Here is a 23,694-nt window from a genome sequence, read left to right as displayed (position 1 = left end):
TAAATTAAATCAATACTTCAATGATATCTATCATTCATATCAATTCGTTAAATCGCAACTCGCGCGCAGTGCTCGCGCCTTATAGTGTTCGAAGTGAACCCGGCCGCGCATAGCTTCCCTCGCGATATTGTTGTCTCTTTCACACGCAGCGCGGTGTCTTTGTCTAATCTTTTGGAAGTGACGTAAAAATACATGTGTGCGTGCGTGTCGGTGTACTTCAGGGTAAGCCGAGAATTTGTGGCTTCATGTTGAGCTATTGGCCCGAAATATTTTTAATAATTTAGAATGTATAATTAGTGTTTGTGCGTTATTAATTCTTGTTGGACTCTTTTAGGTACCTATATTCAAAATATATGATTATTTTGTAAATTTAGTGACTAGACATAATTCTTATGTTAGAAGGAAATTATTAAGGTTTAAGATATTTAACTGATTTTAATTTATTGTGAACAGCGTATTATATTATGTTAACTGTAGAAAAAATATTTAGCCGGGTTCCCTTTTGAAAATTTTCACCCTTCGCCACTGGTGTGTATTCTTTGTAAATTTATCGTTCGCTTTAACGGTGAAGGAAAACATTGTGAGGAAACCTGCATACCTCAGAAATTCTCTATAGGAATTTTCGAGGGTGTGTGAAGTCTACCAATCCACACTGGGCTAGCGTAGTGGACTAAGGCCTAATCCCTCTCAGAAGTAGAGTAGACTTGTGCCCAGCAGTGGGACAATATATAATACAGGGCTGATATTATATATTATAATAATAAATGAGAACTCGTGGTAATGCAACTAAATTTCACGTACTACTACGATCACTACGATCGGTGCCATTCATAACTATGAATGATTGTCGCGACGTTACTATCATTATCAAACTCGAACGAGTGAAAAATATTATCAAAAACTTTATTTTTAATTATCAACAGTACAATTAATTTACCATATTTTTTGGACCTACAAATTGTTCTTAGTAATTTTGGTTCCAAAACGACTATGAAATGACGGTCTATACCTACCTACTATGAGAATTGAAATTTTAACTATTTGCGTTTTTACTTAAGTACCTATAATATAAGAAAATATGTATTGCATGTTATCGAGGTAACGCCATTGTCTTAAACTATGGAACTTATCATCAAAACACCTTTGAATAAAGTCGGCCTGTGTAGATAATTTATGGCTTCGACATTTCATTGAGAATTCGCGGGCATGCAGTTTTCCTTACCATATTTCCTCCAGCGTTAAAATATGCGGTAAAATGTAAGCAAAGGTCGGAATACATGGATGCCTTTTGTATCCTTGAATAATTTGCATGCTTAGGTATAATATAACCTTGTCCAACTGCCTTACTAGTTTGAATGCGAATGTATTATTTTAATTTTATTCTTTTTGATCCTTACAGTATTATAAACGTGTATTTATGTGTTGGTTTGCACATGGCTCAATTGGGCATGCTTTGATGATGGTAGGATATATTTTATATTCGCCCGGATAGCGACCACCGTACACAAGGTGTTAAAACCACGTAAGTGTGTCGCGTTCCGTGATCAGCCTGTATATCCGGTTCCAACAGGCCGGCATAATTGTGTCGACTGCGGAGGGGTAAACATCTCTCGTCAGTCGACATTCTATTGGACTCCACTTACCATCAGGTGCAGTGGGGTCACTTTGTTGGCTGGTATAAAAAAAATTAAAATGCTCACTGCTGATCTCTATTCCGCAGCACAAAACTGCTGTTTTTAAAAGTAATTCTCGTTACGCTACTACCAGAATTTGGAACAACGTACTCGCCGTCAATTAGACAATTTGGTAGCCTTTTTATATTTAGGACATTCTCTCCACAGGTACCTTCTTGAATCCCAAGAAAACTGGCCGATGTAAGGGTTGACTTGTCCATATTATTATATTCGTTTTCGGCAGTATCTTATTTATATATTGGTATTTGTAATCTAAACGTATCATGTCTTATTTACTCTAGTATTATAAATTATCTTTGCGTATGCTCTTTGATAAAATGTTACATCCAAATTTTTACTTATGTTGCAAAAATTAGATAAAAAAAAATTCATGTTCGTAAAATTAGAAAAGACAAAAAAATATTGTACCTCTTTTATTTATGTTTAAGTATTACTGCGAATTTTAACTGAAAAAGACCTAAAATCATACGATATATAATTCAATTTGCACATGAAATGTAACATAGAACCTTGTAATATTGAGCCAGTGAAATATCTTCCTTCTTTATTTTATGGCTATGTTTCAATTTACATTAACAAACTCAAGGTGGTCTGAAGCCACCTGTATCTACAATTACAACATGCTAGCTACCTTTTGCTTTCAGTGTCGCCCGCATGATTTTTTTTATTTTTGCACAGGTATGTGCCATTATTGAACCCAAGTGTAGTAGAGACTACATGTGTCGACTGACGAGCAATGGTTACCCCTTGAAACGGTACATAATTATGCTGGCCTGTTAGACAATATTATATTAGTCTATAAATTTTGTAGTTTGAACGCCTATTCATTCTAAAGGTTTGGATTTCGAAATATTCTTCCTTATTCCTTGTATGCATCAGGAGCTGGAGACAAGATGCCTTTCTATAATCGTTAACGCTAATGTTATGCAGGGTTGAATTCTGAGATGGTGTAGCAAGATTAGCTACCCTTGTTCAATGTTCAAGCGGTAGATATACCGCTGTAGCTACAAAAGAACTTTCTTAGAAGACTGTCCATTACTTTTGAAGAAATTAAAGTTTGCATTCACAGTTTGGAAAAAAATTACATTCGGCAAAAAAATGGGCAATTCTTAATCAAAAAAATGCTGCCAATCGGTCCCGTTACTTTTAGAATTAAGACTCTATGGGACCATTAGAAGTTTGCGTACTTTTAAGCTCACGAATTAACTAAAAATCTTTTTTCTCAGATTTTGTAGGAAATGTGACTCCAATATCGACAAGATATGTCACTCCCATACATTTTGTTCTGTTTTTTCTTTGCGTTATATAAAGTTTACATTAAGTTAAGTTTACGATTATAGAAAGACATCTTGGTTCCGACCTCAGGAACTTCGGTGAAAACTTTTACCTTTATAGATGTAAGGGTTACGTTGGATGTTAAGGAACGAGATTTCATTTATTAAACTCAAGACACGATGCTATGTGAAATAATTATAAATAAACCCATTTTCGAATTTATACATACCAAAACAAAATTAAATATTAACGAGGAAATAAAAATATTGGTTTGTTTTTTAACACTTATGGTGTGCAAAATAGATATAAATAAATAAAATAAAACTTTTTCGACTTGTATACATTTAATAGTATTTCATTGCTTACGTTCCCATGCCATTTTGATAGCTCTTAGGATGGTATAACTCCATGGATTGATATGGACACAGCATACCCTAAAAGTCGATTCCTGCCAACTGGTAGATGGATTCGTAGAAGTCTACCGACTCTCCAGCAGGGTTGGAGCCGATGATCAGGGTGTCGTTGGCTATGTTCACGTATAGCTTATCTTTCCTCCTGTACTCAGGCCATTTTATGTTGAACGAAGAATCTGGCGTTGGATTCCTGAAACAGAGTTAATGGTTTATATCAAGTAGAAATGAAAACCTTTGTTTTGATGTTTTTTCTGTAATTTCGATAGGATTTACGATTATAAAACGCATTCATTACCCAGGATTGGAATTTGTGCTTGATGTTGTAATATGCTCGATCACATTGTGGAACGCAAATTAATTTGATAACGTATATACACTAAGTATACCCAGCAAGGCTCTTTATCACCTAAATTGTTTCACTTTTAAACTAGTTGTAAATCAGATGACTCAGGAATGCAATTCGGAACGTACTATCCTTTCACCACTGAATGGAATACACCAATGGAAAATTAGATCTAAAAAGGTCATAATCAGATGACTCTGGTATGCAACTGGGAACGTACTACTCTTTCACTATTAAATGGAATATACCAATAGAATTGAGATTTATTAATCAACAAAACAATACTAAAACTTACTCACCCATACTTAATAAAGTTGGTGAACAACGTTGTGGTCATATTTATCAACGCGTATTCAGTACTGCTGACGTCAACGGTCATATTGTAAGCGTATGGTTGGAACAAGTACATCAAATCATCCATATGACCAGCTTTGAAGACGTTGTACGCTGCACCTGACTTCCCATAATAGTTCCTGTTTGAATAACTAGAAAACTGATAGGCAAATTTACGGTATTTCTTAGAATCTGGTAAAAAGCTGAAGAGTCTTACAATGTCGACTATAAAGTAAGCATCACTAGTGTATTTAAGAACTCTCTTCATGTTAGATACAGAAATCGTCTCATTTGCAAAATAGTGTTCTTTAATTCGATTGGAAATATCCATCACCATGTCCATTGTACAATTGAGCAGAATCCTCTTTGGAGCAAGTAATTCAGGGTAACCATCCAACTGTCCTATTATAAAATTCTCTAGTGAAGGCGCCGCTAACACTGTCTCCAACTCTGTATATCCAAACATAATGTCTACGTCATGGACATCCCCATTTTTGTATGCTTCTAATGGATCTATGGAGAGGAAACTATCACCACCGCAGCCAGTCTCCACTACTGGCAAGAACTGGTAAGATAAAAGAATATTACCTCTAGCGATGCTTTCAGAACCAAGTATTAGAGCGTCGACATTGATTAACTTTTCAAAGGCAACTGATTGGAGGAATTCTAGAATTTCCGTAGTGTTCTCTGAGACCATGCCGAGCATTTTAGCTAGTTTTTTTGCTCGCATTTGTGGTTTGTAATTGATGTTGTAGTCATTAGTCGGGACTCCGCTCATCGAAACAGTTCTTTGGAAGAGACCCTTACTCATCGGTGATATGAGATGCAACCCAACAGCCGCAGCGCCAGCACTCTCACCCATTATTGTTACGCTTTTAGGATTACCACCAAAGTACTTGATATTTCTTTTAACCCATTGCAAAGCTAAGACTTGGTCTTTCAAACCCATATTGCCAGACACTGTGTCGTCGAGACAAAGGAAGCCGAGAGAGTCCAGTCTGTAGTTTATTGTGACGACTACCACGTCTTTCTCGATCAAGAAGTCAGGTCCAAAGCGACTTGTGTCACCAGAAAAGCTTTTGTAGCCTCCTCCATGTATAAAGAAGAGGACGGAGTAGGGAGTTGTTGTTGTGGGATTTGGAGTGTAGACGTTGATGAACAGGCAGTCTTCGGAGCCAGGGATGTATACTTGAGACAATATATCGAACTGGGGACAGACGGAGCCGTGCTCGGTTGCATTTCTCACCCCGGTCCAACGATCTGCTGGTTGTGGTGGCTATATTAAAAACAAAATGGTTATTATTTTAAACATACGTACTATCGCCTTGCTTTTTGTTGGTGGTCAAACCTCCGGTCTACTAATCGTCTTAAGGCCAGTCACCCACCGATGTCTTAGATTATGTTGTTCATAGAAGTTGGTAATAACTACTATAACTTGAATTGCGAATTTACGGGTGTCTTAATTAAAAAAATAGTAAGCCACAAAATAAAATAAACATTCTTACCATAAATCGTAGATTGCCGACAGGTGGTTTTGCATACGGTATACCTTGGAAACTGTAATAAGTTTTGTTCAAGGCCTGCGTTTGCCTCACCGAGCCCTGAAGCCTGCCCTCTCTAATCTTCACTTGTACCGCATTACTTTGAACTAGGCTAAAAAATACAATTAACCCATTTTAATATTTTCTAGAATTCGAGCCAATAATTCCAGATAACAACGTCATCAACTACGTTAGAATCTAGATGTAAGTAAAGAGAATGTATTCTGTTTAATAAAATTATTACTGGCACATACGAAATCCAGTCTTATAAAAAGAATGATTATTTTTATGAATAAATGTCAAGTGTAAATAGATAGATTTTAAAATGTTACAATTATACAAAGTTCCAACATTATATAGAGTAGATATTGGGAACATTGTCATACAAAAATTTTGCTCTTAGGTGACGGTTGCTCAATCTACCGCGAAATAGCAAAACATCAATGTTAAATACTTAATATTTTTTCCATAATATCATGATTTATATTTTCAATGAATATATTGTTTTTGTATTAATATCTAAGGACGCTGTGACATATTGTCACACGGATATTTCAAATAACACAACGACTTATTACCATTACCAATTGGTAATAAATTTGAAGCAAAAATTTTGCCTTGATGTCCGGTCTATTAGAAATTAAGTATATAGTTTTTAATGTCTTTGTAATTATACTTTGTATTGATTGGAAAATAAACTTCATTTGTCGTTTATTTGAGTCTAACTGGATTTTCATTGAAAAATCAATATAAATAACCATCTTATATTCATATTAATATCTAGATATTATGAAAACTTACCAAAGCAGGAAGACGTATACACAACTCCTCAACGTCATGATTACTATAACTTCTCTCACACAGCGAGGCTCGCTTCAAACACCTCATTTATATTGCAAATATTTTAGTAAACATTATTGAAATATTAATATTCATGTGTAAATATTTCCAAGGTTAGTGTAAAATGAAAATTTACTCTCAAAGTTATGTACCAAAAAACAATATTTTAAGTTTGTCTGTTCAACCGCTGAACCGATTTTGAAGGATTTTTCTGTGCGAATTCCTCTGTCATGGTTATATATTTTATTACAAACAAATGTGAAAAAATATACGTATTCTTTTAGTGAATCTCTTTTAGGGTTCCGTAACTTCTGCCTGGATTGGAAGCGTCTAGGTAATTCCACTATGGTATCCTCTGCCTGTTGTTATAGGCGACTAAAAGAGGCCATCGGGGAGATCGCGGGCGGCGGCAGGGGTCCGGCCACCGTTATAAACATTGTTAGTCTTGAGCACACTGTGGTGATCCCCGTGATGGACGGCAGCGTGGAAGGTTGGCTTCATGCTGCCGTTGACGCCGAGGGCGTCCTTTGGTGCGCGGGGGCTTCTGCGCCGTCCGCAGGGTTGTATATAATATAATGAGGGATTCGACCTGGCGACTGCCCGATGGTCCCATCTTTTCCAGACAGTTCAACGCTGGGTCGTAAGATACGGTGAATCTAACGTAACCGTTCAGTCGCCCCCACGAAGGCTAGGCGGTAGTAAGAAGGCAGTTTCTTTACGAAACCAAAAAAAATATGGATCCGTACCTCCAAAGGAACCGTCTGTTGTCGTCTGTATGTCTGTCTGACTGTCAAGATATTTTTTTTTCTCAGGAACACGTAGAGGTGGCTAGTTAAAATTTGTATCAAATACTTCCTCGGCTCACTTCGAACTGAGAAAAAATTCAAATTTGTAACTCAGCGCGATCAAAAATATGACCGTTTATGTCGCATATTTTGCGATTTACACAAGTGAATCAAAACCTATAGGGTATTTCCCGTTGATTTAGAATGATGTCCTTTTTCAAGCAATGTCAAGAGAAAATGTGAAAACTGTAAATATACCTAATTTGCTATTACAAACTTATTATTTGCGGTTAATGGAATAACAGTGTCCAGGTTACGAACGGCACAGTTGATTTTATATACTGTGGCGAACTTAAAAAGTCTACGTTGCTATTGAAAAAGATTACCTATATTTGTATTTATGAATAGAAGGAAATATAACCCCAGAACTATTGAAAAAAATCTCTCACAAATGAAATGATTTACTGTTTTAACGTATGTAAATTACGATTTTGTTTATCCAGGAAAGAAATCCTGTGTGGATCCGCGAACTAAATATAGTTATAAGGTATAACACGCATCTTTTGTTGAAATTGAGATCCGTTTATATCAATACAGCTGGCAGCTGGTGCTTGATCGAACGTAAGCGATTTCCTTTACTTTTAAAAATAAAAATATTTTTTTCTGATACTTTAATCATTTATACAAAACGAATCGACTAAAATAACGTAATTGAATTAATGAACTGCTAACGTGTGTGCTGCAATGTTATTGAAAAGAAGACGACACCTTCGCTTTGATTTTCCGTGGCATTATTGTACGGGATCTGGAATTGAGCAGGTCATGTAGCTTGAGTAGATGAAAGCTGGTGGACAAGACAAGAGGTACTATGGAAAGGAGCAGTACCGTAGCTTGGCATAGACGGGTCCTATATCTAAATTTGTTCGTCCGCTTAGTTTAATTTGGTATGCGCCAAGAGGGGCCCCAGAGCTCGAGGGCCCCGTATCACTGATACGGCTGATAGCGGTTGCTACTTCCTTGTAAGGGACCCACGGAAAAGAGAAGATGGGTCGACGACATCAGACACAGCTGGGGACGAATGGCATACGAAGGCGACCGACAGAAACCCATGGAAAAAATTTGAGGAGGTCTTAATCTTATAAGAGGGGTTTACATTTAAATCTAAATTAAATTAAGATAATTATCTTGACTTATTAAAAATTCAAGTTTAATAAAATGACTAATTACATTGGTAATAATTATTATCTACAGTTTTAAAAATATATGTTGATGTAACTAAAATATAAATGTAAAACTGCACTAACAACATCACTTCACACAACACTTCACAACATTTATAAATGATTAAACTGAAATGAATGTAATTGTAATGTATTTAATCTCAGTATAATACTGGTCAAAGAAAACGGTAACTTCCGGTCATTGAACTTCAAGTTGGACATGTAACATTTAAGAAATGTTTTCTTTTTAAAGCTAGAATTCTGGCGTTATTCTATTCATTTGAAATACTGACTTTAAGTTGACGGAGTGAAGTATTTAATTCATCAGCTGAAGTTTGACTCACGCCTGTTATAAGGGATTTGTTAAAGCAATTTAGAAAAGTTCATGAATGACGACTACGTTTTACTATCATTCTGTACATTTTCGTGACGTCATAATTGTTCTTTGTTGAACAACTAATAACCACATTAATTCTGTTATATTTCTGGTAGTAGGTACTTAATTGTTCAGTCAACTACATCTATATATTATAATAATATCAGCCCTGTACTATATACTGTCCCTCTGCTGGGCACGATCCTCCTCTACTACTGAGAGGGAATAGGCCTTAGTCCACTACGCTGGCCCAGTGTGGATTGGTAGACTTCACACACCCTCAAAAAATCCTATAGAGAATTTCTCAGGTATGCAGGTTTCCTCATGATGTTTTCCTTCATCGTTAAAGCAAGGGATAATCCACAAAGAATACATACATATTTTTTTTCGAAAAGTCAAAGGTGTGTGCCCTTGGGATTTGAACCTGCGGACATTCGTCTCGGCAGTCCGTTCCACAACCAACTACGCTATCGCCGCTTCTATATGTACATGTTATAAAACAACGTCCCCTTTCCTATCTGTCTGTTCAGTAGCGAAGGGTCCCTATAACCCGATTCCTGCCGGCTTCCCTTTAGTATAATATCAGGCCTGTATTATATACTTGCCCACTGCTGAGCACGGGCCTCCTCTACTACTGAGAGGGTTTAGGCCTTAGTCCACCACGCTGGCCTAGTGCGGATTGGTAGACTTCACACACCTTCGAAATTCCTATAGAGAACTTCTCAGATGTGCAGGTTTCCTCACGATGTTTTCCTTCACCGTTAAAGCGAACGATAAATTCACAAAGAATACACACATGATTTTTTAGAAAAGTCAGAGGTGTGTGTCCTTGGGATTTGAACCTGCGGACATTCGTCTCGGCAGTCCGTTCCACACCCAACCAGGCTATCGCCGCTTAGTATATTAGCTATATATATACTAAGCGCTTATTCCCTTTAGTAATTTATGTAAAATCTAATTATAATCATTGAAACGATTTGCTTACCGCATTTATGCATATTAGTATCTATATAATGTTGGTTTCCTTTTCGGAAAATTTCACCATCCGCCATAGTTTGTATGGTATCGATTTTATAAAAATTTGCTAAACGAATTTTTGTGTAATTTAGTATGGATATAGTTTAAGATCCTGGGAAGGTTATAGGTTACTTTTATCCCGGGGAAATATATAGCGGGGCTTTTATCTCGGAAAACTCCTTCACGTGGGCCAAACCCCTGGTAAAAGCTAGTACTGTAGATAACTAGGGATAATAGTCTCTAAGTACTTTTCATAAATGCCAAAACACATTAAGGTTATGTTCAGCGTTTTGCACAGTCGACTTGAAAATCCTCGCTTCAATAAATAAAACTACAAATATCAATATACGTATGATGGTTTTTATTAGTATATTGTACTCCAATACCGAAAAGCTCACGATATTTTTACAAACAAAAATATATACAAAAACAAATAAACAAATTAGGTTCCTTTAAATATTGGAAGCATATTCGGCCCACAAGAATATTCATTTCATACATCGAGTTCTTTCCCTAAGGGATAGAAAAGAGATACACGAGCATGGCATTGCGTTAACAATACAGCGTCTCGGGGTTTTGACTTCGAACTTTTGTTGCAGTGAATTATCCAAACCCGTTCAGCAGTTTCTGCGTTAAGTTCTAACGAAAAAAAAAACAACTAATTTTGGTATTTATAAGAATGTTTTCTTGTAGCTACATTTGAGGCGACAAACATGGAACTAACACTTGAATACGTCAAAAGGAAATTATTAGATGCAGAGCTTAAACATAAAAATATAACTAAACCAGGTCGAGTACAGCGGCGGCGATAGCCTAGTTGGGTGTGGAACGGACTGCCAAGACGAATGTCCCCAGGTTCAAATCCGAAGGGCACACCTCTGAATTTTCTAAAAAAAATCATGTGTGTATTCTTTGAGAATTTATCTTTCGCTTTAACGGTGAAGGAAAACATCGTGAGGAAACCTGCACATCTGAGAAGGAATTCGGCGGTAGGTGTAAATAAGTGTAGACGTATTTTAAAATCATCTGTTAATTTTATTCAATAAAACCGAGTTTTTTAGTACATTTTTAACTTTTATAGTATAATTTCACGTATTGTATAGTGTATTAACACAGTACATAGTTATTTCAAACTGCTTGTGTAACTATTTTAAACACCACCTGCCAGTCAAGAACTTGCACATTAAAACAACCGCAAAATTCACTATGGCTCAACTAGCTAGTATTGTGAACACCCAAAACAAGCTGGAAGAATGCTTCACACAGAGGATGGCGGAGCTTGAGGCCAAGCTGCAGTCTGGTGGCCCCGGCAAAGACACAGTGGCGCGGGTCGCTGAAGAGTTCCGGACATTTAGAGAGATCATGTTTGAGATGTTGCGGCTGCTGAGGAGTCAAATCAACGAATGCTCCCAAATGATTGATGTTATTGAGACCCGTCATCGGAGAAAAGCTCTTGTTTTTCTTGGGGTTAACGAATCAGCCGGCGAGAACTGTACAGCTGCTGTCCTTGACACAATAAACAACACCATGGGGCTCAAGGATATCACGGCCTCTTCTTTATCTGCCTGCCATAGGATCGGGACGCGCACTCAGGAGCATCAGCGACCAATCCTGGTCTGGTTCTCCCAATTTGGCCATCGTGCAGCAGTGTGGAGGGCCAAATCAAAACTCAAAGGGTCTCCAATAACTGCGAAAGAGTTCCTAACTAAGCCTCGACAGTTGGTATTCGCTCTTGCTCGGCAACACTTCGGGATAAGGGCAGTTTGGACGCAGGATGGCACAGTGTTCTTGAAAACACCAGATGGTGATCGAGTCAAGTTCACCCCATCGACGAGTTGAATCCAATAATCGCCAAGTTCCCTAAAGCGCTTAACACCTTTTCATCAGCGGCTAATCGCAGCGGGGGTCCTGCATTGACTTCGGACTCAACCAAGTCGCGTAAGAAGTGAATTGATGCGTTTATGATTGATATAATACTAGTTCCAATACAACCACAGTAGTCTTCACTTTTTATATTATAGTCTCTAAATTTTGTTATTTTCTGTTCTGTTCGCGTTCACTCTTAATTCTATACTACGTTTCTCTTTAATTGGGTTAAAACTACCCATTGTTTATTTTGTAATTATTGTTTAATGTGCTGTCAGCTGTCAGTAGCCAATTGACATTAAGTTTTATTGTGTTGCCTGCCCTGACAGTCGTTCAGAAACTTTTTTTTTCTCCTTATGCTATTTGGACACTGTAAATTTGTACACATTTTTTGTTATGTTTTTTTTTTGTTTTATCCTGTGGTTGTCTTTTATGGTTGTATTTATTGTTTTTTTTTTTTTTTTCTCTTTTTGGTGTGCGGTTTGGCTGGCGGGTGGTGCAGAGAAAGTGCTGTTGCACCTGTATTCATACTGATACTGTATTTGTATTTTATATATTTATATTATATTTATAATTAATATTGTTATGTTGTCGGATGACTCTTATTATTCCGCTGATGAATTTGCTGTGTCGTCAAGTGAAAATAGTTTTTGCTCAGTAGCTGATGGGCTGGGTGACTTGGTGCGCAAGGAATTTAATCTTTCAACCGTCCACAACTTTAATGTATGTCACATCAATGCGCAAAGTGTACCAAGTCACTACAGCGATCTGATTGAAACTTTTCAGATGTTAATGTACACGCTATCCTGATTTCTGAGAGTTGGCTCAAACCTCATTTTCCTTCTGCTTTGTACCCGATTCCTGGCTTCATTCTGATAAGGAATGATCGAGTCGACAGGAGAGGGGTGGTGTCGCCATTTATCTCCGCAGTGACTTTAGGTATAAAATTGCTGCCTCTTCTTCTTCGTCTCTTTATTCTGCATCTGCGGAATATCTCTTCCTCGAGGTTTGGGTCAAGGGAGTGAAATCCTTACTTGGTGTTATCTACTGTCCTCCATCTCTTGACTACTTCTCCAGTCTGGAATCAGTTCTGGAATCTTTAGGGTCAGAGTACGCACATCACATCATCATGGGCGATTTAAATACGGATCTCCTCGCCTCCCAATCTTCCCGGTCCCGTAAACTCCTAACCATCCTTGAATCTGTCAGCCTACATGTCTTACCCTTGCAAGCTACTCATCACAACGCTGACGGCCATGACACTTGGCTTGATATTATCCTTACCTCTACTCCTTCCCTCATTTCCTCTCATGGTCAATATCCTGCCCCTGGCTTCTCTCATCATGACCTCATTTTTATCTGTTACACCCTTAAACCTCCTAAGTTCCCACCTAAGGTATTGAACTTGCGTTGTTTTAGTCGGATAGACATGAATAAGCTTGATAGGGACGCTGCAATCCTAAATTGGGCTGAACTGTCAACTGCTACTTCACTAGAGGAAAAAGTTGGCATCTTTAATGCCAAAATCACTTCACTCTATGACAGGCATGCTCCCGTTAAGAAAATTAAAGTAAAGCGTCCTCCTGCGCCATGGATGACACAAGGGGTCCGTATGGCGATGAGGCGAAGGGATCGAACTTTCCGTCAGTACAGAAGAGACCGTTCAGAAGCGAACTGGTGCCTCTTCAAAACTGCAAGGAATCGGTGTAACCAGATGGTGCGTAACGCTAAACGCCGTCACATTCTCAGCAATATATCTTCGTCTTCTCCTGCCAGTATCTGGAGGTTCCTTAGAACTTTAGGTATTGGTAAAGATAAAAATCAAGAACTTTGTGGGGCGACTATTGGTTTGGATGATATTAATTGTCATTTTTCAACTATCGCCTTGATTGATCACCAAACCAAGCGTCGCACCATAGATTTCTTAGCTGGGCTCCCCAGGCCTAAAATAGACCCCTTCCAATTTTCTTCAGTGCCGCCTGCAGAGGTCAAAAAGATTATCCTTTCGATTAAATCTAACGCGACTGGCTGTGACAATATCAGTCGCCGTATGTTAGTTCCTATTCTTGACCACCTTCTCCCAGTCATTTCAAACATTATTAATGACTCCCTCAACACTGGCTTCTTTCCGTCTCTATGACGAAAAGCCATTGTTATTCCCCTCCCCAAAATTCCTATTCCCTCACTCGCTAAGGATTTCCGTCCCATATCCATTCTCCCTTTCCTTTCCAAAGTGCTGGAGGCCTGTGCTCATAAGCAACTGTCTCGGTATGTACACTTCAACAACCTATTATGCCCATTGCAGTCTGGCTTTAGGCCAGGCCACAGCACTGTTACCGCGCTCCTGAAAGTGACTGACGATATCAGAGCGGGCATGGAGGATGCCAAAGTCACTGTTCTGGTTTTGATTGACTTTTCAAATGCCTTCAATACCGTCAGTCATGACATCCTTCTTGCAGTCTTCTCCCACTTTTGATCTCTCCCTCGGCACTGGACTGGTTCTCATCTTACCTCCAGGGGCGTCAGCAGTCAGTACGTATTGGCGATTCCTCGTCAAGTTGGTGCGATATTGACTCTGGAGTCCCTCAAGGCGGCATACTTTCCCCATTATTGTTCTCCATGTTTATTAATCTCATCACTCAAAACCTTCAGTGTGCGTACCATCTATACGCCGATGACTTGCAGATATATTCTCAGGCTGGAGTTGATTGTGTATCTGCAGCTGTAAATAGGGTAAACAGGGACCTTGCATATATTAAAGGCTGGTCTGATAGTTTCGGTCTACCGGTTAATCCAACGAAATGTCAGGCCATTATTGTAGGTAGCCCGAGAATGATCAGTAGGTTGGCTTCAATAAGTATTCCATCTGTCATATTTAATGACACTATCATACCTTGGTCGTCTACTGTTCGAGACCTAGGCTTACACATCGACTCCACCCTGAGCTGGAGGCCCCAGGTAACCTCTGTCTGTCAAAGAGTCACCGGTACTCTTCGCACTCTATATCGCCTTAAAACTTCCTCACGCCAAAGACTAAGACTATGCTGGTGCAAACCTTAATCCTTCCCATAATCGATTATGGTGATGTGTGCTATTTTGACCTGAATGCAGATCTACTTAACAAACTGGACCGACTTCTTAATAACTGCATTCGACTCGTATTTAACCTTCGTAAATATGACCACATTTCCTCGCATCGTTTGCAATTAAAATGGCTACCTATTCGCCAGCGCCGCTCATTGCGTGCACTTACTACCCTATTCTCTCTTCTTATGTCCCCTACCCCTCCTACTTATTTATCTTCAAACTTTCAATATCTTTGTGACAGTCATAACAGAAACCTTCGCTCTTCTAATAATCTTCTTCTCAAATGTCCCCTCATAGTTCTGACTTCACTCATTCTTCTTTCACTATTCAGTCTATTCTTATGTGGAATTCACTCCCCCTCGAAATCAGGGCGTCCACTACGCGACTAGCGTTCAAAATGAGGGTCCGGCAATTACTCTCGAGTAAAGCGGAAGAGTCACCACCTTAGTTCTTTATATATTACATGTATATATATATATATATTATTATACATATATATTATAATATTTATCTTATGTATTTATTTATTGATGTGTATATACGTACATTTATTAATTATTATTTGATTCCTGATTATTTTGTTTTTGTTCTTATTTTCCTCTTATGCACCTACCTTGATTATCTCTGCACCACCTTAAGGTTGACTGGTAGAGAATGCCTATGGCATTAAGTCCGCCTGTATACTTTTGTATATAAAGTGCTAAATAAATAAATAAATAAGTTCTCTATAGGAATTTCGAAGGTGTGTATAGTCTATCAATCCGCACTAGGCCAGCGTGGTGGACTAAGGCCTAATCCCTGTCAGTAGTACAGGAGGCCCGTGCTCAGCAGTGGGCAAGTATATAATATAGGGCTGATATTATTATTATATTATTATTAAAGGTCGAGTACAAGATGAATGTTCGTTCACCGGGGAATTTAGAAAGTGTTTTACATGTGGAGATCTCAAATATTTTATGAAGAGCTGTCCTAAAGGAGTAAAAAGACAAGGTAGAGGAAACTTCAAGGCAGAAGTCAAAGAAAACCATTTCAAGTTGCAAGTGTAGCCACAAGGTAGCTGCCCTTACTGCCCTGTCTTAAAACATGCCGGTGAGCGTTCTCCCCTACGTCGACTTGTTAATAACTACAACAAGCACTTTTCAGATATTGATGTGTTTGCACTAACTGAATGTCAATTTAAAAGGAAGATTGTTGAAGTCCTCTACAAAGAGTGACTTGTTTAAGTACTGCTGTTGTGTCCAATAACAGTAATGTCTCTTTTTGATTTTGTCACAACTAATGTATAGACTCTTGATGAGTATTAATGTTAATATTATTGTTAAGCGTATTATATTATAACGCCAAGTAGGATTATAGAAGATGTATGCTCCTAGCGTAGTCCCATAATAATACTACGTATATAATCCGTGGAAAATGGTGTGGATTGTGCATTTACCAAACGTTATGTTAAATACTGTTTACCTAACTTGTAATGTACAATTGTTTATTTTCCCTAATAAATAAAAAAAAAAAAAAAAAAAACATCTACCTTTATTTTGATTTAACCGCATATACTCCGGGAAATGAATACGAACGGAGCCGCGAGCAATACTGAGTGTCAAATAAACCTCCCAATTACCTTTTGTGACATTTCCCATCAAATGCCAGTCTCCTTACAAGGCCGGCTTAATAGGACTGTTTTGTGTTATGCCAGGTGTGCGTATTATCTCGTAAAACAGGCCCTTGGATGGATCTCGATTTTCCTGTTTCCCCTTTGTGATTTCGTGTATGTTAAATTGACTTTTAATGACGTTTTATAAGGCGCGTTTTGAAATGCTTTTGATGTTTAGGTGATGTCCTAATTGAGTTTTTAGTACTTCTGCAAGTACGCTGTAGAATGGTCGATGGCTGTAGACAATACTGTAGACATTTATGTCTAGGAGTTAGGCAGTATGTCCGTAGCTATATAAGTAACATTTAATTTTAATATATATTTTATATTTTTGTGTATATATTAATCTGTCATAAGTGTAACTAAGTTCATGTATGTAACTAATAAAGTACTTTTTTTTAATTGTTACACCCGTATCCCCTTCTTTTCCACGCTCTATTGCCTTTGAACTGGTAACAGACATTATTCCCCAGTTACTGAGTTTTCCTGTTACACAATGATAATTTATCATTAGATTCAATTGCATGTTTACCAACCTTCTTCACATAAAATATACCTTAATATTCACTATACATTCCCGAGGAACTAGGTTTCATTAAAATTCGACCCACTTTAGTACTTAGCAGAATTATATTATTACCAACTGTGCCAAGGAATGTGCCCGTATGGAATTAGATTTGAATGAATTATCCTATATCATGTTTATTGGTTTTTTATTGTCTATGTTGGCTGGATTGTCGCTTAATGTAATAGAAATCTTGCATTGAAACCCTTTCGCTAGTTTTTACGTAATAATAATTTGGTCTCGAATATTTTATTGTATGCGGAATAAACTTTGCTAAGAACTTTGTTCCAACTCTTTTTCCTGCAATTAATGATGTGCAGTGGTATTTTCCGGGATAAAAGGTTCCTATTCCACGTTAATATGAGATGATCTGTGTGTCTTTCATCTAAAGTATTGATTCCCAAAGAAATCCAGGTGGACCTCCAGGGATCCATGGGAGATTCAACGGGGGTCTACGTAGGTGTGTCCAAAATATGGGGCTCCACGAAAATTATCTGGTTTTGATAGTAAAGAGCTAAATGTTGGCTTGACTTCATCTATCAGTGTAGGCAAAAGTGTTAGGAAACTCCGTGACTGTGTGTAAAAATTTGAAAATTCTAGGGAATATGGTAGAAATTAAGCTGCAGGGGGTCTTCTGGAACCATAAATTTTTGATAGTGGTCTATGAGAAAATACGTTTGGAAATCTCTTATCTAAAGCATAAACAAATGTCCAAAAAAATCGCAAAGCTTAACATTTAGGCTATCGAAAGGATTACGTCGCACCTGGGTTCAATGAGCATTTGACATAAAGTTACAATAAAAATAAAAGCGCCGGCAAAGTTTGTGATAATCCACAATCTCCTCTGCCGTTCCATTAAAACGGTTTCTAATTGCTTAGAGCGTCCATGCTGGATTTTAATCCAGTATGGCGCAGAGTAAGAACTTGCCGCAGGACGGTTATAAGGGACAGGTGTTTAAAAAAATGAAAAAGGTATTTTAAACCCTATTTTGATACAGTTATGTTGACTCAAAGATATTAAAATTTCTTATTAGAATCTTTTAAAAAAGTACACGTGAGATGTGCAGGATTTTAAATTATCCCCACATAGCCTAAGCCTGGTGTCTTTTTGGCGAGGGAGCGGTTGATTTGTCCATCCAGTCCAGTCCATCTGGGTAGGTACAGCGGCTTTGTCTATTTCTCCATCAAGCAGCCGCGTAAACACCGTGATGAAGGCCAATATAGCCAGTTTTATTAATTATATTATGAGACTTAATATCTAATCATTTCAGGAAGAGGGCAGTGTTGTGCCTTCCTTTAGTTTGTAACTCTCTTTATAGCCTTAGTTTGCAAAAAAATAATAGGCCCAACTGAGGGCTTATCCTCAGGAGTGACAGCAGTTACCATGAATGACAGCAACGCCTAGCAGTGCCAAGGGACCGCCATGTCTAACTTTTATAATCCAGTTTCTTATGTTGCTACATGGTCAGATTGCCTTTCTCTTCTTCCTGTCCATTTACAGACTTCATTCATGGATCTTCATTTATACATACGCTACGTATAACAAGGAGTAAGGTTGATTAGATTTATACTAGCCCGCTATCCGCCCTATTCTCGCGCCATCGGCTGACCGTCACCGGTTTTAGCATAGTAATAGGAATATCCTGTATAACGTTAGTTATAACGAGGTTTTGGCCGGATCGACGCGGCACTAATTAATGTACTCGGTGGGGGTCAACGGGCCCCATCGCTTTTTATTGTTCCATATCTGTCGTTGGATTTAACTGCTGGTCATTTTATTCTAGGCTAGTTATTATATTGAGCTTGGTGCGTGACCATTTACATCGGCCTAGTCGGGGGAATATAGTACTTACTATACAGAGGTCAAGTAACGATGGTTATCCGTTGGATTCAGTACCAGTTTTTATTTTATAATTTTTTTAATGTAGCCTATCGGTTGGTTAGTATTGCCTAATGTGGTCGTCGGATGAACTATTATTGAATAACGAATCGTGTTGCCAGTCTAGAATGAAATTCACTCTTTTATTTAAGGTCTGAATTGCAAAGGCCTGGAAACATCACTATTTCTTTATGCGAGGTAAAGATTTAAAAGAAAGCCAACAGAAGTTGACTTCTACACGTAATTATACCGTGCAATTAATCAATGCAAGATTATTGCTGCAGTTACATGTGTTAAATCTATTAAAATATTTCAGCTACAGTAAAAACATTTGCATGTTCTTACTCAATAAATTGCTTCAGGAGTTTGCCAGTCTTTGCATTACAGATGTTAATGAAACGATATACTTGTAGAACACACATTATTTTTAGACACCTGATGGACGGGGCCCATACTCCTGGCTTGTACTGTTACTATTCTTTAGGAAAAAGTCCGCGAGCAAGAGAGTAAATACTAAAAAGATATAAACCGTATTATATAAGGGTCCGTAAAAGTGACACCATTGTACCTGATGATGAGCGGAGCGGTTGATTATCCCTTGTCAATTGCCAGAATTATGACGGCATATCATAGGTATAATTTGACCAGGGAAATAAAAAAGCTTGCTTTGGGCGCGCCATTGTTGTTAACGGTGTCAGTACACAGTAGTACAGTTATTCGGTATTGTTCCGCAACATGACGAGGTTTTTTATTTACCTGGTCAGGCTATAGGTATCAGCATTGACGTAATATAAAGATAACTTAATCATAATAAGTCCACTTCTATAAATAGCCGGACTCGAAGCGTACGTTTTCAGGTTAGTAATCAATTTAATTAAATTCTCTTCATACAGTGATCAAAGATGTTTCTTATCTGAAAATTGAGAGTGGTCCGCTAGGGCGGTCCGTATCAAGTTTAAGGATGCATTTGATAATTAGAATGGGATATAGAAGAGATATTTCTTATTTTAAGTAGATTTTTATGTCTGATTGTCGGATAATTTGAGGAAGTATTTCTTTCATATAAGTCTTACTGCCGAATTGTGTCAAGTCTTAGTCAATTGGTGATAATAAAATGGCATTTCGCTATTTCAAGTCTATATGTGACACAAATTATAGCACTGTATGATATAATATCAAGAAATATATAGATATTTATGATAAACATACATCTTATTTAAGTCTAGAATACTATATTTTATACAACTACAATGTTCCATTTGCTATTGTGGTAGGATATATTTTATATCCGTTCCAACCGCGACACACTTACGTGGGTCACTATGGCGGGTTTTAACAGCTTGTGTACGGTGGTCGGTATCTGGGAGGATATAAAATATGTCCTACAAACAGCAATAATAGTAATGCATAATTCAAGTCCAGCTAATTCTTTTTTTTTTTCTTTTCAGACAAAGGCCTACATACTGGTGAGTGAAAATTCCTGAAACGAAAGTTATTTATGTAAATTCGGTGCTTAGGAACGAACTTTTTTAATTTAACCCTCCTTTGGCTTTCACTTGGAGATTAGCCGTCGATAATGAGTCTGGAATCGAATGTACGACCTTTTTACACTTGGCTTCTTACGTATACGATATTACAAATTTTTTATGGAAGTCCGGTTAAGCCGTGATGCTCTTCCATTTTCTTACGTGCTATATTACTTACTCTATGTTCTATATGTGATAATATTGATTGAATTGAACATAACAATGTCATAATTTCAGAGACGATACATTTGTTTTAGTCATATTGCAGACACAGTCGGCTTCGGGTGTTTTTAAATAACATTGAAATTATGAAATGATAAATAAAAAAAATTGTGACATATTTTGCTTCCATCAGAGATTGTTTAGCAACATAATTTGGAGCATATTTAAGTATAACACTATAAAATATTAGAATTATTGGGAGACTAGCTAGTTAGTTCTCTTTAATCAAATGAAGTGATTTACATTTATGTGCGGATTAAATGAAATAAATATCTATACTAATATATAAAGTTGAAGAGTTTATTTATTTGAACGCGCTAATCTTATGAATGATTAAACCGATTATGATTTTTTTTTCACTAATAGTAAGCTACATGACTCCTGAATGTCAGACTACTATTATCCAAGGAATTTTCCCAGAAGCTAATGCGAGTGGAACCGCGAGCTGAAGCTATTAAAAATAGTATAAAACGCTGAAATATTTCCTCTTTTATGCTCCAATAGTAATTTATTATACCAAAACAAGAGTAAATAAGTAACGTTGCCGGACAATAAAACAAGTGGATCTAGGCGCTCGTCTAGACTTATGGATTGTCTTTTTATAGCACTATCCACTTAGAAAAGATTGTCTGAGAGTTCTTACGTCAAAGGGAATCGACGCCGCTCCATCTACCCGAAGAAATAAATCACACGTTTGTTTCGTCGTGCCGTTTATAAAGGTGAATGCGGCTGAGTGTTTTAATTCCTTTGCCTTTTAAAAGCCTATAAATCGAAGAATAAATACTTACTTTATTCTTCTTTGTTGTGGATTATTTTTAAATAAAATTTGCTACTCATTTTCATAATTGAAACATTTTTTTCAATTTCGTTGAATAGGTTACAATACTACAAATTTAGCACGCGAAATTAATCAAAATAAATTGTATTAATTGTAACTTTGCAGACCCGTGTAATCAACGTTGTTGACAGATTGATAAATTAATTATTTATTTCCAGAAACTTAATTTGCTTTTCAATAGCGACGTCTAAAAACCCGGGACCTTACGTAATTCATTAATTAGGAACACGTACCCTAATCAGACGGCAATGGACGCGCCACCAAGGCTCGGTGACGCGCGGTCAATGGCGGCCACCAGATACGTGACCAGCATTAACCACCGCGCTACCATTTATGATAAAACAAAGACTCATAAAGCAACAATGTTCCTATAAATTGAACGGGTTGCATCCAACCAGCATCATTCAGTGAACAATCATCAAAGATGAAATTCGTGGTTATTTGTGTCGTGATCGCAGTGGCTTCAGCTGAGCTGCCTCGCTTCAGACCGGCGAGGTTCAGGTCCCAGCGCCAGGAGTTAGCGCCGACCACCACAGAGTCTCCCACGGAGGCAACAACCACCACGGATGCAGCACCTTACCCGCCTTCGGGATGGAAGCCAGCAGGCGCACCTTTCACTCTACCCAATGAAATCCCAGATCAGACTTACGGACCACCGCAAGAGGCTCAAAGTGGGCCATACCCGCCTTCTGGTTGGAAGCCCGACGGTCCGGCATTCGATTTACCCCAAAAGCAGTCCCCACCTGCGACCAGCTATGGCGTCCCTGACAATACTTACGGAGTTCCGACTACAGACGCTCCTACAACCGAAAACCCTCAAGCTGAGAAGTTGGAAGGCCCAATAGAGATCGCAAAGAGCGTGGGGACTTACTTCGTGCTGCTGCCGAACGGACAGCTGCAAAAGGTGGAGTTCTCGACGGAGAATGACATCCAGAACATGAGGTATACCGCTAGACTGCAGTACAGGGAGAGGGCACCGCTGCTTTTGTTCAGACCCTGAATGTTATAATTTAATTGTATTACGTGTTTAACCAAAGAATATAATGATTAAAAAAAAGTCTATTTTATTGATTTACAAGCTATAGTGCAATTTGTATCTATCGATATTATTAGTAGGCTAAAGATTTATAGATATATCCAATAGGAAGTGAATAAAACATCAGTCGAAGTATGGAATTGCCTATTTCAAGAAACGGAAAACCCATGAGTCATCCATCTTGTCTAGACGCTGTTTTATGACATAATATATATCATAACAAATTTTTGATTCACATCAAACTTTATGGCTTTTCTTTATTATCATTATATGCACTTATCTTCATGACATATAGTATTCAGTATAGATATACAGCTTTTAGGTCTTAAGTTTAAGTATAAATTTGCAGTAAAGTGTACAAGCTCTCTTGTGTTTAAATTTAAAGGGCAGCAAGAAGTGTTATAGGAAAGGAATTTGTAGTTGAAAAAATAAAGTGGATAAAACGCAGGTCTAATAATTATAATCAGTACATTCTAACAATAACATTGTTAAAATACTTCCACGAAAGGGTTTAGTCAATTTCGAAAATATTTCTAATTTCTGTAGATTTTCTTGATATTGTTTCTTTAATAACATCTCGGTTATTGGTATACGTGCTTTTATAATATTCGTAAATAAGTTAGCCTGAGTAATCTCTGAAGATTCAATTTTGATAATCGATCAATCTATCGATTAAATTTAATTTACTATATCGATATCAATGCAAGTCACAGTCGCATAACATTCTGGGTGACATAATCTTTGCTCGCAAGATCGCCTTGCAATACATAAAGCCTCGCTAGTCCCTAGGATCCTACGCTGTAGATAATATTATTAAATCCACAGAAACTGACCCACTCGTTTGATAATAAGGCAAACATCACGAGCAATTAGTTTCTATAAAAACAAGAAGCAAGTGGTCATTCTCTTCTTGGCACACTAGTCCGTCCATCACAGTAAAAGCGAGCTTTAGAATAAATCAAGCATCATTAGTGAACGTCAGAATGTGAGTATTGCGTTTATTATGGAGGCCGCGTTTAATTGCTTCCTTTCCATTCATCCGTTGGAGGTTTTGTGTTACAATTTCAGAATAGTGTCGCTCCTTTGACATGATGAAAAAGTGAATGTTTTAAAGTCTTTTACGTAAATGCTTTAGTTAGGTCAAACATAATACGTTGGCTATGTTAAATATAGAATGTTTCAAACAG

The 23,694-nt window shown here is 37.7% G+C and overlaps 2 protein-coding genes across 2 annotated transcripts; one reads left to right on the top strand and one right to left on the bottom strand.

The window, feature by feature from the left end:
• Positions 1-3,300: 3,300 nt before the first annotated feature.
• On the bottom strand, positions 3,301-6,481 carry LOC115441430 (juvenile hormone esterase). Its single transcript, XM_030166217.2, has 4 exons — positions 6,401-6,481; positions 5,564-5,711; positions 4,025-5,334; positions 3,301-3,572 (listed from the first exon to the last, which is right to left on the bottom strand). Exons 1-4 carry the CDS (start codon positions 6,436-6,438, stop codon positions 3,404-3,406), a joined length of 1,665 nt encoding a protein of 554 aa, XP_030022077.2. The 5' UTR covers positions 6,439-6,481; the 3' UTR covers positions 3,301-3,403.
• A 15,376-nt stretch (positions 6,482-21,857) lies between these two features.
• LOC115440657 (proline-rich receptor-like protein kinase PERK13) lies at positions 21,858-22,647 on the top strand. Its single transcript, XM_030165055.2, has one exon. It carries the CDS (start codon positions 21,896-21,898, stop codon positions 22,469-22,471), a length of 576 nt encoding a protein of 191 aa, XP_030020915.2. The 5' UTR covers positions 21,858-21,895; the 3' UTR covers positions 22,472-22,647.
• The last annotated feature ends 1,047 nt before the right edge of the window (positions 22,648-23,694 follow it).

The sequence above is a fragment of the Manduca sexta genome, chromosome 19 (assembly GCF_014839805.1).
Source record: "Manduca sexta isolate Smith_Timp_Sample1 chromosome 19, JHU_Msex_v1.0, whole genome shotgun sequence".
Lineage (NCBI taxonomy): Eukaryota > Metazoa > Arthropoda > Insecta > Lepidoptera > Sphingidae > Manduca > Manduca sexta.
Note: the sequence above shows the minus strand (reverse complement) of the source record. Positions and strands in the feature narration are given on the sequence as shown.